The 14,462-nt window shown below is 45.9% G+C and overlaps 1 protein-coding gene across 1 annotated transcript in view; it reads left to right on the forward strand.

Annotated features, from left to right (window-relative positions):
- The window catches only part of prex1 (phosphatidylinositol-3,4,5-trisphosphate-dependent Rac exchange factor 1), a 74,546-nt gene that overhangs the window by 18,059 nt on the left and 42,025 nt on the right, over nt 1-14,462 (forward strand). Inside the window, exons 2-8 of the mRNA XM_049016617.1 lie at nt 3,241-3,306; nt 4,514-4,636; nt 8,216-8,320; nt 9,572-9,673; nt 10,284-10,445; nt 12,729-12,862; nt 13,332-13,447. Of these exons, the coding sequence (XP_048872574.1) occupies nt 3,241-3,306; nt 4,514-4,636; nt 8,216-8,320; nt 9,572-9,673; nt 10,284-10,445; nt 12,729-12,862; nt 13,332-13,447 (808 nt within the window). The remainder of the gene's footprint in view (nt 1-3,240; nt 3,307-4,513; nt 4,637-8,215; nt 8,321-9,571; nt 9,674-10,283; nt 10,446-12,728; nt 12,863-13,331; nt 13,448-14,462) is intronic.

Consider the following 14,462-nt stretch of genomic DNA (forward strand, 5'->3'; position numbering starts at 1 on the left):
TCCAGTGCCTCTTCAGTACATGGGGGTGGTATGTGGCTCAGCAGGTCAGAATACAGTGCACGTGATCAGAAGGTCATCAGTTCAGTTCCAGCGGTCAGTTCCAGAGTGATGTCGTCACTGGGCCTTGAGTAGGGTCCTTAACCCCCAGTAGCTCCACTGACTGGCTGACCATGCTTTCTCAAAATGTGAGCCACTTTGGGTAAAAGTATCTGCTAAATAAGTGTAAAATCACAGTAAATGGAACGTTTTTGTATGAATGACTATAAAAACAAGTGGTTGCCTACCGATGAATCTGAATGCTGTGTAGCTACACTTTGAGGGTCAACTAACCCTATAAAGTGTCACAAATTCCTGTTTTGTCATTTAGAAGGTTTTCGCCGCATCCCCCCCCCTCCCCATTCCCCACTAGTGACTTTTTTTAGTTCAGTTGTATTGCATGGATATATCAGCAAATATAGACTTTACCCTTAGCCTCACCGCGGTGCCCCCTCCCCTTGACGCCCCTGCTCATTTCGTTCTTCACTTCACTGACAACATCCAGATGCGGACACCCCCTCCCCAAACACACACACACACACACACACACACACACACACACACAGACACACACACCAACACCACCACCGACAGTAACGCAAAACATCTGCTGCAGAGTTCAAAAGCACCAATTGGAAAATCAACAATAAACACTAGGAAGTGCCTGGTTGATGCTGCTTGTTAACACCCATAAATGGATGCTTCACATCTGACATGAAGACATGAAGCACCTTGTAGTATTTCGTGCTTATTCACCTTCCTCGAGCAGTCTTGGCTGCATTTTAACTTTGTACTTTAACTTTCCCTGTATATGTATGTATCACAATTCATCGTAAAAAAAAAAAACAAAAAAAAAACTCTCAATTCACACCTGTATGCGATCTCATTTTTAAATTGCAACGATTCTTCTGCATTGTATTACATCAGCTGGATCAAAAGAAGCACTCCCTCTTTTCCCCAGAGAATCTCAAGTATCCCATAACTCTATTCTCTTTAAAGGGCGCTTTTCCACCGCACCAGGTACCTTACTTTTGGTACTTCAAAAAAGTACCAAAAGTATAGTACTTCAAGGTGTTGGTTTTCCACTGACGTAATATCTGGTACTGGTGCCAATCACAATGTGAGGGGGGTATTATGTACTGAATTATAAAAATGGCAGTAGTACATTATAGGGCTACACAATGTGTGATAGTAAAATCAACATCGCATGTTGTGCTCATGCAATTCTTACTTCGCCAGTCAGCTAGATTACGATCTTGCTTTTTCTTACCTTCAATTCGGTACGGGCGTTATAACGCAGGAAGTTTAGGCTTCATCAAGTTTTGCTATTTTATTTATTATTCCTTTTCAAGATAATCAAGTATATGTTTAAAAATCAGTTTGAAGTTTACCTCCGCTGCTTTTGCATGAGCGCTGCGTGCGTTCTCCGAAACAGTCATAATCATGTTCATCCTTGCAATTTAAATCACTCCTAGACGGGTTTGTGAAAAATTTATGTTGACCTCCTTTTTTGTTTTATAAATAACTCGATCATTTTTACATCAAAATCACATTGCATTACTTTTCCCAATACCATGCTGTCCTAGATTATTAAACAAAATACTGTCCTTTCATGCTGTCCTGATCTCTGGTTCTTCCGACCAGATCGCAGTTAAAGCTTGGCTCAATTCAGTTGTCCACGCATACATTATTATTATTGTTATTGTTTATTATTATAATTATTATAATAATAATTGGGCGGCATGGTGGTGCAGTGGTTAACACTGTCGCCTCACACCTCTGGGACCCGGGTTCGAGTCTCCGCCTGGGTCACATGTGTGCAGAGTTTGCATGTTCTCCCTGTGTCGTCGTGGGGTTTCCTCCGGGTACTCCGGTTTCCCCCCACAGTCCAAAAACATGCTGAGGCTAATTGGAGTTGCTGAATTGCCCGTAGGTGTGCATGTGTGAGTGCATGGTGTGTGAGTGTGCCCTGCGATGGGCTGGCCCCCCATCCTGGGTTGTTCCCTGCCTCGTGCCCCCCGCGACCCAATAGGATAAGCGGTTTGGAAAATGGATGGATGGATGGATAATAATAATTATTATTATTATCATTTATTTTTTTATTTATTTATTTATTTATTGTTCTCGTTGTTTTCTGAGTTCTGAGACGGTGGTTATATTGCGTTTCAGAGGCAGGCTGTTTGTAATACCGATCGACAAAGGAAGTATTTCAAGTCCCTCCCCAAAGCACCAAAGTACCCAGAAGCCCACTGGCACTTTTGGTACTGGGACTATTGCCTGTTTTGGTCACCCTAATTGAATGGCCAGTTGACAGTTTATTTGCTGTCGATTTGCCGGTTCTGGATCAGTTATATGTTTGGCACAATCATGTTTTGTTGTGTTTCCTTTTGCAGTTTAATTAGCGCAATAAACGACGAAATTTGAGGGGAGGAAAAATCATTACAGAAAATTGTGGATCTCATCTCTAAGCAAAAACAAATCGTCCCTATGTCAGTGTCAGCAGCGTGTGGCAATGGGGGGACATTGTGTGGCTCAGTGGGCTAAGCCTGTGTGCCTGCAATCAGAAGGTCGCTGGTTCAAACCCTTGAGCAAGACCCTTAACCCCCAGCTACCTGGGTGCCGCCACGGGTGGCTGCCCTCCACAGACAACTTGCTCTGCAAAAAAGAGCAAGTTGAGGGAGACATGAAGATAATTTCCCCAAGGGGATCAATGAAGTATCAATGATATATTATTATCCTTGTTTTGTCATATCTGAAGAGGGAATTTCTTAAACTCACCCATATGTCATCTCAAAAACAGCAACAACAAAAATATGGGCTGATTTGAGTTTTGGAAATTTGTCCTTGATATACACACAAAAAGACTCTTCCGGAACATGATCATTACAATGACAATTCTATTCTCGATAGAGGACTACTACAGTATATACTGCCTCCAATGAAGCTAAGCTGGATTTATGGCACACGGTTTGCCAACTTGAAGGCCGTCCGTGAAAACGATCTGCAGCGAGCGTTAATGACCTTGGTTAATCCCTTTCAGTCGTCGGGCTACTTGTGCCGGTGAAACCGGTTGTGATTGTGGCTGCGTGTGGAAAAACGTAATAGATTAGGCTCCTTTTTTATCGCTCTTTTTAAGGATACTCTTCCTTTTCTTTTGAGCATGAAATGCGAGCGCTGTAACCGAGCCGTCCGTCTCTTTTTCAGGCATTTCTGCAAAGGATCCGGCAGACCCAAGACGAGCAGCAATGCCTCTCTCCGGAGAACGTCAGGGTGAGCATCTCCCTTCGGGGATTAGCTATGCATCTCCACGACACGCTCAAAAATAAAAAAATAAAAACAGCCAGTAGCTCGATGTACCGAACACAAAGGTGGAAGAAATAATGGCAGCAGGTGTTAACAAAACACCTGAGCATTCAGCTGGGGCCTTTCTGAGCTTACACTTGTTTTGGGCGGTGAACTCCCTCAAGCTTCTGCTGCTGTACTCCCAAGCACAAAAGGCACATAACGGCTAATCGTTAATTCCCGAGATCATTGTCCCTCCAGTTTAACAGAGTGTAACCCAACCTAAGAGCAGATGGAATGGAAGACTGTCCCCAAGCTTACAACCACGATGTTGATCCCTGGTCACCACCCCCCCACCCCCCCCACCATGAAACGCAAGCGGAGTCACCAAACTGAAAGATGAGATCTCCCACGTTTGCACCACTGCACTATGGAGAAGTGCTGATTGGAGCACGTTAGCCACATGGGCTGTGTGCATTTCTTATCACCCCCCCCCCCCCCCCCCCCCCCCCCCCCCCCGTACTTTCCCAACGATGTCAGTTTCTCGACTCGACAACTTATGCAACTTCTCTGTGTGCTTTGGACTTGGCTTCGTGTAGCATTCCCTCCAGATATGTGTAGTTTTGTCCCCACATAGTCACCATTTTTCTTTAATTTATTTATCACAATCTCTAACCATACTATGAAGCACTGGGCGAGCTGGTAATTCAGGTAGTGGAGCTGAAGTCCACCATTCTCATCTTCCAGTTACCCCTACAGGCCTTGATGGCTTTTCTGCTATCTTCTTGAGATTCAGTTGAGCAATTCAATGTCTGTCTGTCTTTTTTTTTTTTCTTATAAAGGTTCTTCATCTCTGTCAATTTTTCATGTTTGGTTTGCGGCCTCAGCACAGGCTAGCCCTCCGTGTTTTTGTGCAGCCTCGTTGGTTGTTGTGTACATGTGTATGTATTTGTTTTCCTGCTGGTAGCATCCATATTAATGAGATGTCCGGGTGTTTACTGGCCAGGAACGGGGCTGAAGGGACCACAGTCCCTCTTTGTTCCATGGTACTGTGGCGCTCTCAACTCTCCAGGAAGCTGAGGAGCTCAGGCTCCCGCAGCGGTGGCACTGTGACAGATCGGCCTGTCCAGTGGGATCGGGGCCGTCTGGCTAATGGGGGTTTCTCTGTTCCTCCCCATCCTCGCCGTCCATGAAGATCCTCTTCTCCAACATCGAGGCCATCCTGGAGGTCCACAAAGAGGTGCTGGCAGCCTTGGAGTCCAGCCTGCAGCCGGAGCCCCATCCACAGCACACCCTGGGGCATGTCTTCCTGAAGTTTGTGAGTACAATGGCCTCGCATGGCGGCTCAATGGACGCCCGCTTCCTGCCAGCTCCCAGCTCTTACCCCTCCCAGCCCGGGTGAGCTTGGCAGGCTTGTCGGCGGATGTGCCTCCATCTACCCACAAACCCACCCCCCCCCCTTCACCACCCCTCCCTTTGAACTCATCACCCCTAGCTGATCACAAAGGCCTATCTGTATCAGGGCAGAGTGGTTGGGCAGGTCCCCTGTAGTACAATGGGTGAAGAATGCTGGGATGCCAAGGGTAAAACTGTAAATGTAAAACTTATCTTGCAGATCCCTCAAGGAAATTAAAGTCTGTGTTTCTTGATGGGGGGTGGGGGTTTAGGGCCGTGTGCGCTACTGTTAGTACTTTCTGCGTTGAGTAATCCTCCAAGCCTTGTCGTCGCGTTGAGTCCCAGGTCCCAAGCATGTGATTTTTAGACCATTTATGAAAATGCCCCTGGATCCTCCGGGGCGGATTGTTCAACGTTGTTGGCAAATGATCAGTGTTATTGGGTCCTGCCCACTTTCGCTTCCACTTGGACCTTGTGAAAAACACTCTGTGCTTTATTGACGAGCAAAGGCTGAAAAGGACCTTTGATGCAGCATGAGGCTCAAGGGACCTGAGGCACCCGATTAACCGCTGTATTAGGAAGCCGCTCTACTCTGAGTGCTGAAATCAGGAGTCTGACATGACGTGGCGGGCAGCCCCTGCGCTAATACCGAACATGTCGCCCTCTTACGGTTGGCCGCCCACTGGAGGAGGCGTGGTGTTCAAAATGAATTGGGAGCACTCCCACTCCTGGGGAGCATCCTTCATCTGCTTTGCCATAACGTTCTCTATAGGAGTCGCACTGTGCGGAAGGTCGCATGCAGGTCATCGCTTCTAGAAAGGACGGCATTTCTAGATATGTTGACTCTTAAGCTTTGCAGTGCTTTAGGGCCAACAGTGGACCGCATAACCGGTCCATGGGACCGCTCGAGTTGTGGAGTGTGTCAGGAGACTTTCAGGTGGGACTTGAGTATGTGCAGCTTGCCGCTGACGCACGCATCCCGTCCCGGTTAATGAGAGCCAGGTCCGATTGATCTCGGACAAGTGTAGTGGTCAGGATCTAACTTGGTACTCAGGCAAAATCCCCCCCTCTCTACAGACCACCAGGGGACTGTTCCCAACTAGTTAAATTATCTCTCCCCAACACTGTTTTTTGTGATAAATTCTTTAATTGCTTAAAGAAATCTGGTGGCAATTACATTTATGTGTCCCTCGCAGAACGTGTCATGTGTAAGTCATGATCCTTCGTATGATACCCATACTTGTCTACATTTTTTTTTCCAAATGATGTGCAAACAGATTTGGTTCTTTAAGTCAGGCTTGGGTTCCACCATCTTTCTTTTATTTTGGCAGATTGAGTAATTTTAGTATTATGCTTTTTTCAGATGCTGCGTGTTCCTGCTAAACGGTTCCATTCGGATAAAACGCCCACCAGTTCTGCAACCGCAGGCCACAACCTCGACCAGGTCCTCACAGGAGGATTTAGGCATAATCTGACAATGTTTGTTTTACTTCTTAGTCTCCGCAGCTGAGTTTATTCATTGCCCCAGCTGCATTTTCACTGCAGGCTCCATAAGTAAACTTTTTGTGTGTCGTAATTCGCCTCTTTGATAGTCGTTTTGACTCCCCTCCATGGCAGTGAATCCTCTCCCTGCGTCTCCAATGAAGGAAAAGAAAAATCGCCGAAGACTCTGGCCAGCTCTTTGAGCTATTCTGGGTACAAGTGTGTAACTCAGAGCTTGGAACCCAGAACTTTCCGTAGATGTATCGGCTGCCCCGGTCACGCAAATGAAGATTCTGTAGAAACAGAAGTTAAGTCCTGGTGCTGTATCCATTGTAGTAAAGATGATGCCCCCCCCCAGGTGGTAGGATTATTTCATTGGCTGTTTGAATCACAGTCTGTGTATATTGTTTGGAGTGCATCGATTATCCCTTAATGTTTTCTGCTTTATTTTGTGGCCTTTAGCCTGCCTCTCTCTAAGGTCCTCATACACATTCACTCTAATGATCTTGTTAATAGGAAAAAAGTGTAGGGCTATTTGACATTAAAAACTTTTTTTTTTAATGTAACCATAATTGCTTGCCATTCCGGGGCTGGTGGCGACACCCAGGGCCTCGTCTGATAGCAGTGCCCTGCTGACAGATGGCATGCGGTGAACCGACGGCCTTCAACTTGCCGTCGGACGAGAAATTCACCGTGAGGTTTTTTTCCAGGGGTTCCTTCGCGTTAACTTTTCGCCTGTGTCGAGGCTCATCGTCTGCCATTGATTTATTTTTTTTGACCTATAATGTGAGTTGATTTAGGAAAACCGTAGCTGTTGTTTTCTCGGTTTGGCTTCTGCGGTAGGTAATTGGTATATTTCTGGCAGTTACTGAGGGCTTTCCAATCCAGAAGTTTGACAGTACAAAGGGGGATTTCTAGTTTAATTTTTATTAGACTTTTTAGTTCATTTACTGCAGCACTTGTGTTTACAGTTCTAAACATTTTTTTGTTTTTATTTCCATAGCTTACGGTGGATGTTTATCCCAGCAAAGCTTCATCATTACTGCTGCCAGAGTGTCATGGTAGTTTAATTTGGCTCTAAGCGATACACTCACCCACCACTGTTGTGTTCCGTAGAACCGCAAGTTTTGGGCTAATTCTGTCTGTTCACGTGACACCGGAATACAAAAATGAGCGGAGAATGCAAATAATAGTCTCTTTTGGGGGATCTTAAACTAACAGGGTATTCTGTGTCCAAATTGTGGACTAGAATCCATTTTTAATAAATGTAGTAATAAACAGTTGCAGGAACAAAACACTCTATCAGTGTAGAAATGAGGTTATAACTGCCTGCCAGAATGACAGATGACATTTTATGACTTATTTTCCATTGTGAGAATATTTGCGTTTTATATCCCTCACGTTCTTGGCCTGGAATTTTACTGTATAAGACAGTTTTTACCTGCGTGCTGCGGTTTTAAAGCCACACCGGGCGTCTGAATTGCCGCCAACGCACGGCTCCTCATTTCACCTGCTTCTCCGTCTGGGGCCACAGACCCAAGGCGAGTTTTCGGTCTGAGTGCTGGGCCTCGCTACCGAGAGTCTAATGCATCTTTCAGGGGTGTCTGTAAACCCTATCCGACGACTTGAGTTTCCGGATCCGACCGGCACTGACCTGCTTCGGACGCGGGATGGATTTCCCGCAGAGGGTTCGGCTCTGTCCAGAATGTAGCCGTGCAGGTGGAAATCTGTTCATTATTTTTGTTGAACCAGGATGGCAGTTATCAAAATGCCCCCTATTATTAAGGCGACCAGAACGCACCATGATATAGAGCTCAGTGTGGGTTATGGGCAATAAATACATTAGAATTAATGAACCATCCACTAATGCTCTCCCGAAGCATCAGCCCAGCCCAGACGGATGATTCTTATGAGTGATCTTCCATCTAAGTAGCCTTGGGAGGCGATGACTTAATGTTTTGCTTGTAGTGCCTCCTGTCCAGGGACGACGTGTAATGCGCTGACCCGCTCCTCATTTCAGAAAGGCCACTTCTCCGTGTACGGCGAGTACTGCAGTAACCATGAAAAGGCCCTGAGACTGCTGATGGAGCTGAACAAGAACACGCAGGTCCGGACCTTCCTGCTGGTGAGCTCCTGTTCCCCGCCTCCCCCCTGGCAGCATCCTCCTAATGCAGGCTCTGGAGTAAAGCATCACGCGCTACCAGGGAGGTCTGCTCACTTTGCATCATGGGTTACAGGAGCTGTGTTCCCCTCACCTAGGCTTGTGTGGTCTTACGGCAGTAGGGTGTGGCATGGTATTTTTGGTAGTCCGTGGTATTATTAAATCACTCCGAGAATTTTAATGCAAAGACTTCAAAATACCGAAATATCATTGATTTTAAAATATCGTCCAGATACCGTATTCCACAGTATTGAGTCTGGATGGTATGCAAAATTTGATGCTGCCTGAACTTACTTTCAGCTCCAGAGAAATGTGTTATTGCTGATATGAACGTTTGTTGGCCTCGAATGAATCTGTGTTTCCTGTAAGATAAATGTTTCTACTCCGGCAGGTTATTAGAAAACGAAAACCTGTTTAACATGGGAGATGAAGCCAAATTAAAGATGGATCTGAGAGTAATTGCTTTGCCATCTTAATAAACAAGGGCCCAGTTAGGTAATGAGATTCTTTGTTTCGGACCTGTGCAAATGAAATTTAAATTAGAATGCGGCATTTTCATCGACTATGTCTAATGTCCTCGGCCGTGTAGCATTGCCGGATTTAAAACGAAATTGTATTTTAAAATGCAGAATCTGCCCTATTTTGAAATGTTGCCCATCACTGCTGAGGTCGCTATCATGTGATTGGCTGCTGATAGCCTGGACCATCAGTAATTGTATGCAAATGGCTCTATCCTACTGCTGAGCGAGCTCAGTTCATATTAAAAATTCATGTATATTTATTGCTTAGCCCTTAGTAAGCCTTTGATCTGCTCTGGACCACAAGAATCATCGAGTGGAAGCGGTGGAACGTTTAAGGGACAGTCAGACATTAAAGCTATACTTCTCATTTTTCTGTATCACTGTTTCTGCCATTAACGTTTCTAAATTTCCAGAAACGAGGAGGTTCTGTTTTTCTTCCCCTCTGTTCATTCCACTGCACATTCAACGGCTAAAATGAAATTAGTATAGAGACTTTGAAATAATTTTTCAAAATCCTAAAAAACTCAAGAGGTATTAAATTGTAGTGTTTCCTTGTTTAATAAAGGCAAATATGGATAAATGTACTTGGCAATATTATCTAGTAGTTATTAGGGAGATAAGCACAGATGCGTAGATGTTCACATAGATCTTGGACTTTCTCACGGTGAGATTCTCCGTGTTTACGTTTGGTCAGCATTGCATGCTGCTGGGAGGGAAGAAGACCACAGACATCCCCCTGGAGGGCTACCTGCTGACACCCATCCAGAGGATTTGTAAATACCCTCTTTTGCTGAAGGTAAGGAGGTCTCTCTCACCCATTTCTCACGGACACCACAAAGAAAGGCCCCGCGGGTGATCTGGAGCGTTCTGTGCCTGTTAAGACAGCCTAATTAAGAATCTGAAGAGTAAGCAATTACGGTTAATTAAGGTTGCAGATTTAGTTTCTCTTTCTCCTCTTTGCTGGCCTTTCTGATTATCCCATCAAAGTAGATCCTATGTCATTAACGCAGTGGTGAAGGCAGCCATGAGCTTCCAGCTGGGGGGTGGGCGTGTCTTTTTTTTTGTTAGCTTTTCACACCCTTACAGACCTGAGCGTGAGAGAGTGGAGGTGTGCGGTGATTTGATCCCCATGGCCGCCTGAGAGAGACCTCAGTGATCCAGCCTGTTGTTATCGGTGTTTGATTAAAATGACTGGCTTGGATGTGGCACGGATCTCACCTGCCATCCACATTCGCAAAAACAATTTAAAAACAATAAAAAATAATTCTTAGCTCATACTCAGTGGCCAAAGACCATAACTTGTTTTTCTTGTTTTTCCATAAATATGGAGTTCACCTAGAGGTAGTTTTTGCCACTGCATCTTCACAAGGTCAGTAGGTTGCAGCTGATTGGAGCTTTACCTACAGGAGCTGCTGAAGAGGACCCCTAAGAAGCACTCTGATTACCCAGCTGTGGAGGAGGCCCTGCAGGCCATGAAGACTGTCTGCTCCAACATCAACGAGACGAAGAGACAAATGGAGAAGCTGGAAGCCTTGGAGCAGCTACAGTCGCACATCGAGGGCTGGGAGGTGAGAGGTTCTGTCTGGCCGTGTGGGGCCCCGTCGCACAGAGAGCCCAAAGCGAAACATCTTGGGAGTCACATGGAGCGTAAATAGAGGTGCACTTAGTGGCCACACCCCCAAGGCGTCATTTTGACATCTGAGAGGCTTTAGCCAGTGCTGCTCGCACCCAGAGACACTGGGGAAATGCTCATGCTAGCTGATGAAAAGCAAGAGTGTGTCAATCACAATGCTGTCCTAGGCTGCTGTGAATAAATGAAAGACTACTGCTTTTTTTGTCTTTCTCATCCTGCTTCCACAGCATTATTTTCTGTTTGTCAGCACGTTCATTCAGCTGTAGATGATTGTTGAGAAATTTCCCAAGTTTTGATTATCGCTGTGAATGAATTGATAGGTAATCGATAGAATGTTGGTGCCAAGACTACCCAAAGAAAACAATAGTCACCTGGGCCTTCTAAACAGCGTCTTCCTTTCTGCACTGAAAGGAGGAACCGAAAACAGCAGGAGGGGAAGTGTCGGCGCTGTAGGGGCCGTCCGACTGGCCCCTTGTCGCTCAGCTGCTCCCTGCATGCACTGAGCGGTTCTGATGCTTTTCAGTGAAACACAGTGAGCGGAGGCTGGTGCAGCGCATTTGCGGCTTCACCGCAGTGCGAGCGCAGTTACGTTTAACACGATCGGCATGCGAAGGCAATCGCCTCAGACGAGCAGGCAGGTTATCGCGCAGAATCTCAGAGGGGAAAAAAAGAACACTGCAGCAAGAATAATGCCTTTTTCTTTTTTCTTTCCTACAATGAAGCCCTTGTCTACTGTTATGGAAAAACTTCCCGCTCGATAGCAAGTGAAACGGGCAGGCAGCAGGCCGGCTTTGTAAGCAGGCGCCGGAGAAAGGCCCCAATGGCCGAGCTCGGTACTGCAGAATGTAGTCGATGTGGATCGTATATGAGGTAAAGGTCAGCTCGCAGGAAGTCGCACTTAACTACTGCGAATGCCACACTCGGTGCAAACCCACAGGAGAAGGTTTCAGTCTGTTGTGCTGCTAGCTGGTCTTGCAGGACTGGATCTGTGTTGGGATCAATCATGGATTGCCTGTCGGGTCGGGACGCTGATGTTCTTGACCGACAAAATGTTTTCAGTGGCATCATGTTCCTAGGCAGCATCAAAGTCTTAGGCCCTGTGAAACCACAGGAATGTAAAAAGCTGTTTTAGAATAAGACTTAAATTGTCCACATGGTGTTACTTAATCTAATGTAGCCCGCAAATCTTATTAAAAAAATATGTGGAATTAAAATTGTGCATGGGATTGCTAGTATTGTTAGATTTATTTATCTAGCTTATAGACCGAATTTTGAAACTGCTGGACAGGTTGCAATGAAATTCTGCATTTTGTCAGAAATGTCAGTAAATGACACTGAGGGTCTATGTAGGACTGCATACCAGCTAATGCAGAGGTGGCCAGTGTTGTCCGCAAAGGGCCGGTGTATATGCAAGTTTTTGGGGTAACCTTAAGGTCAGCTGTCCAAACCCAGGTGCGAGGACTCTTCAGCCAGTCAGTCCTCTAATTAGTAATCTAATTATGGAGTTGCAGCAAAAACCTGCATATACAGCAGTCCTTTCTGGATATGATTGCCCAGCCCTGAGCTAATGTAATGCTCATTATGACCCTTCAGAAAGCCATTTGACGTGAGCTTAATGAGATGCTCCACGATGAGCTCCCCCCCGTGACTAACTGCGGAGGGACGCTTTCCCACATCCAATCGGTTCACTTGAAATCTCTCGGCCTCTGATATTTAGGAAGCTGATTGGCTGCTGTGCTGTAGAGACCCCCTAAATGGTGGATATCATTGCTTTGGTGTTAGGTTTGGGTTCATTCACAGCATGAGAGGTTTGAATTCCTGTGGCTTAAATATCTGTGGTTACTGATATACTGATGTCCTCTGGGACATGGGTTGGGGTGGGTGGCTGTTTCTGAACCTCCTGTGAAATTTCTGTCATCTGGGATTCACCCAGATTCTGACCTCCTCCACATGAGCCAAGAAACTACGCAATGATCTTTGCCGAAAGGTCACACGGACGGTTCCCAAAATGAGTGTTGTAACTTTTCGTTTTTTGCCCTGTCTCTTTCCTCACAGTGGAAGTCCACGCAGAAGCTAAAGATAACTTTACATATTTGCCGTTCTTCGCTGATTACATCATCTTTTTATTTGGATCCACAGAATCGGGTCCAGACATATCTTTGATATTAGCACATAGCCAAAGCTGAAATGCTCACCTTTTACCTGTGCCGTCTTGCAGGGAACCAATCTGACCGACATCTGTACAGAGTTGCTTCTCCATGGAAATCTGCTGAAGATTTCTGCAGGCAACATTCAGGAGCGAGTCTTCTTCCTTTTCGACAACCTCTTGGTGTACTGCAAACGTAAATCCAGGTAAGTTGGCGATTCTCCCTCACCAGTCCTCAAAAATTGCTAAGACGGTTTGCATGCCACACGCAGGCCATAACATTCTGAGTTTTAATTTAGCTGACACTTTTACCCAAAGCAACATATAACTGAGGAAGCAGGGTGAGACGGTCCCTGGAGTAATAGAAGGTTAAGGGCCGAGCTCAAAAGCCAAATGATGGAATCACTCGGGATGTGAAGCCGCCACTAGGCCTGGACAGTATTACAGTAATACGCTGTTTTATTTTGGATAAACTGCGGTATTTTCAAATCTTGGCAACAAAACTGGATGCCATGATACTTTACCTGCCTGGCACGACCAGTTGCAGCTGCTTAATTTCAGCAGGCTGTGTGTACCTGGCCTCTTGTGCAAGCCACTCGAGTCCTGAGTCTCTGAAATGAGACGTACTTCCCTTTGTGTAGTTTCATGCTTGTAATGACTATTTTGGTTCTTCAGGGTTTCAGGGAAGAAGTCCACCAAAAGGACCAAGTCCATTAACGGCCCTCTCTACGTGTTCAGAGGCAGAATAAACACTGAGGTGATGGAGGTCGAGAACGTGGAAGATGGAACAGGTCTGTGTTGCTCACATGCCCTTTTGAGTTATCTAAGTACTCTAACTGGTGCAAAATAAATGCCCTTCTGTTGATGTTGCAACTACTGGTGGATGTAGCCTTGTGCCCTTTTGCTGCCTGGGATAAGCTCCAGGCCCTGCCCATCCCCCCCCCCCCCCCCCCATATGACCTTGACCCGAATAGATGGATGGATGTTGCAACTGGGTCTGAGTCTGCAAGAGCATAGGAGTTAGGGAAGCATGCCCCATTTCAGGAAGTCTAAGCTATGCAGCTAGCACTGCTTATCTTGAAGAGAGGAAGATATGATCGAGTGCTGAGGACGGCGCTGGACGTGCCGGGGAGAGCTTCTTCGTCTGCCACTTCGCCGCGTTCGCCAGGCCTCCTTGGGGACCGCCAGCGTCAAAATCAGCCACCTCTGCTCTGCTTCTTGGGCTCGCTGAAGATTTAAGGAAACCACAGAAGAAGAGAAACGTCTCTCTGATGGGTTTCTCGTGAGAAATGGAACAACCTGCCGCTTCGTAGCTTCAGATAGCGGCCCCCCCCTTACCCCCTCCCAGAGAGTACCCTCTCAGAAAACAAATGCCAAATGACTGCTCTGCTACACATTCAGGGCAAAAAAAAATGCCGGAGAATCGTCAGACTTCGTTCGTAATGCTATTCCTCGTTTTACTTGTTTGAGATTGAAATTAGTCACTGGAAAACTAACGTTGCATAAAGTCATTTTTATTGGAGCACGGACTACTCCAAAAACTGGTGCTCATTTAATTATTTTAATCTGTTCTACTGGAAGCTGACATTTCTGGATAACGTTGTAGCTTTTAATGTAATTAATTAATAAATATAATACCATATTTTTATTTGTAGAATAGAATGGGGGAGGTATGTGGCTGTGCAGGTTAGGACCCAGGGCCTTGCTAGGATCATAAGACAGTGTTTACCAGTCCTGTCCTATTGGTCTTACAAACATTCCACGTTTTTGCTCAGGAACTGGGAGGGAGCAAAAACATGGACAGAC

This window comes from Brienomyrus brachyistius, chromosome 6, assembly GCF_023856365.1.
Source record: "Brienomyrus brachyistius isolate T26 chromosome 6, BBRACH_0.4, whole genome shotgun sequence".
NCBI lineage: Eukaryota > Metazoa > Chordata > Actinopteri > Osteoglossiformes > Mormyridae > Brienomyrus > Brienomyrus brachyistius.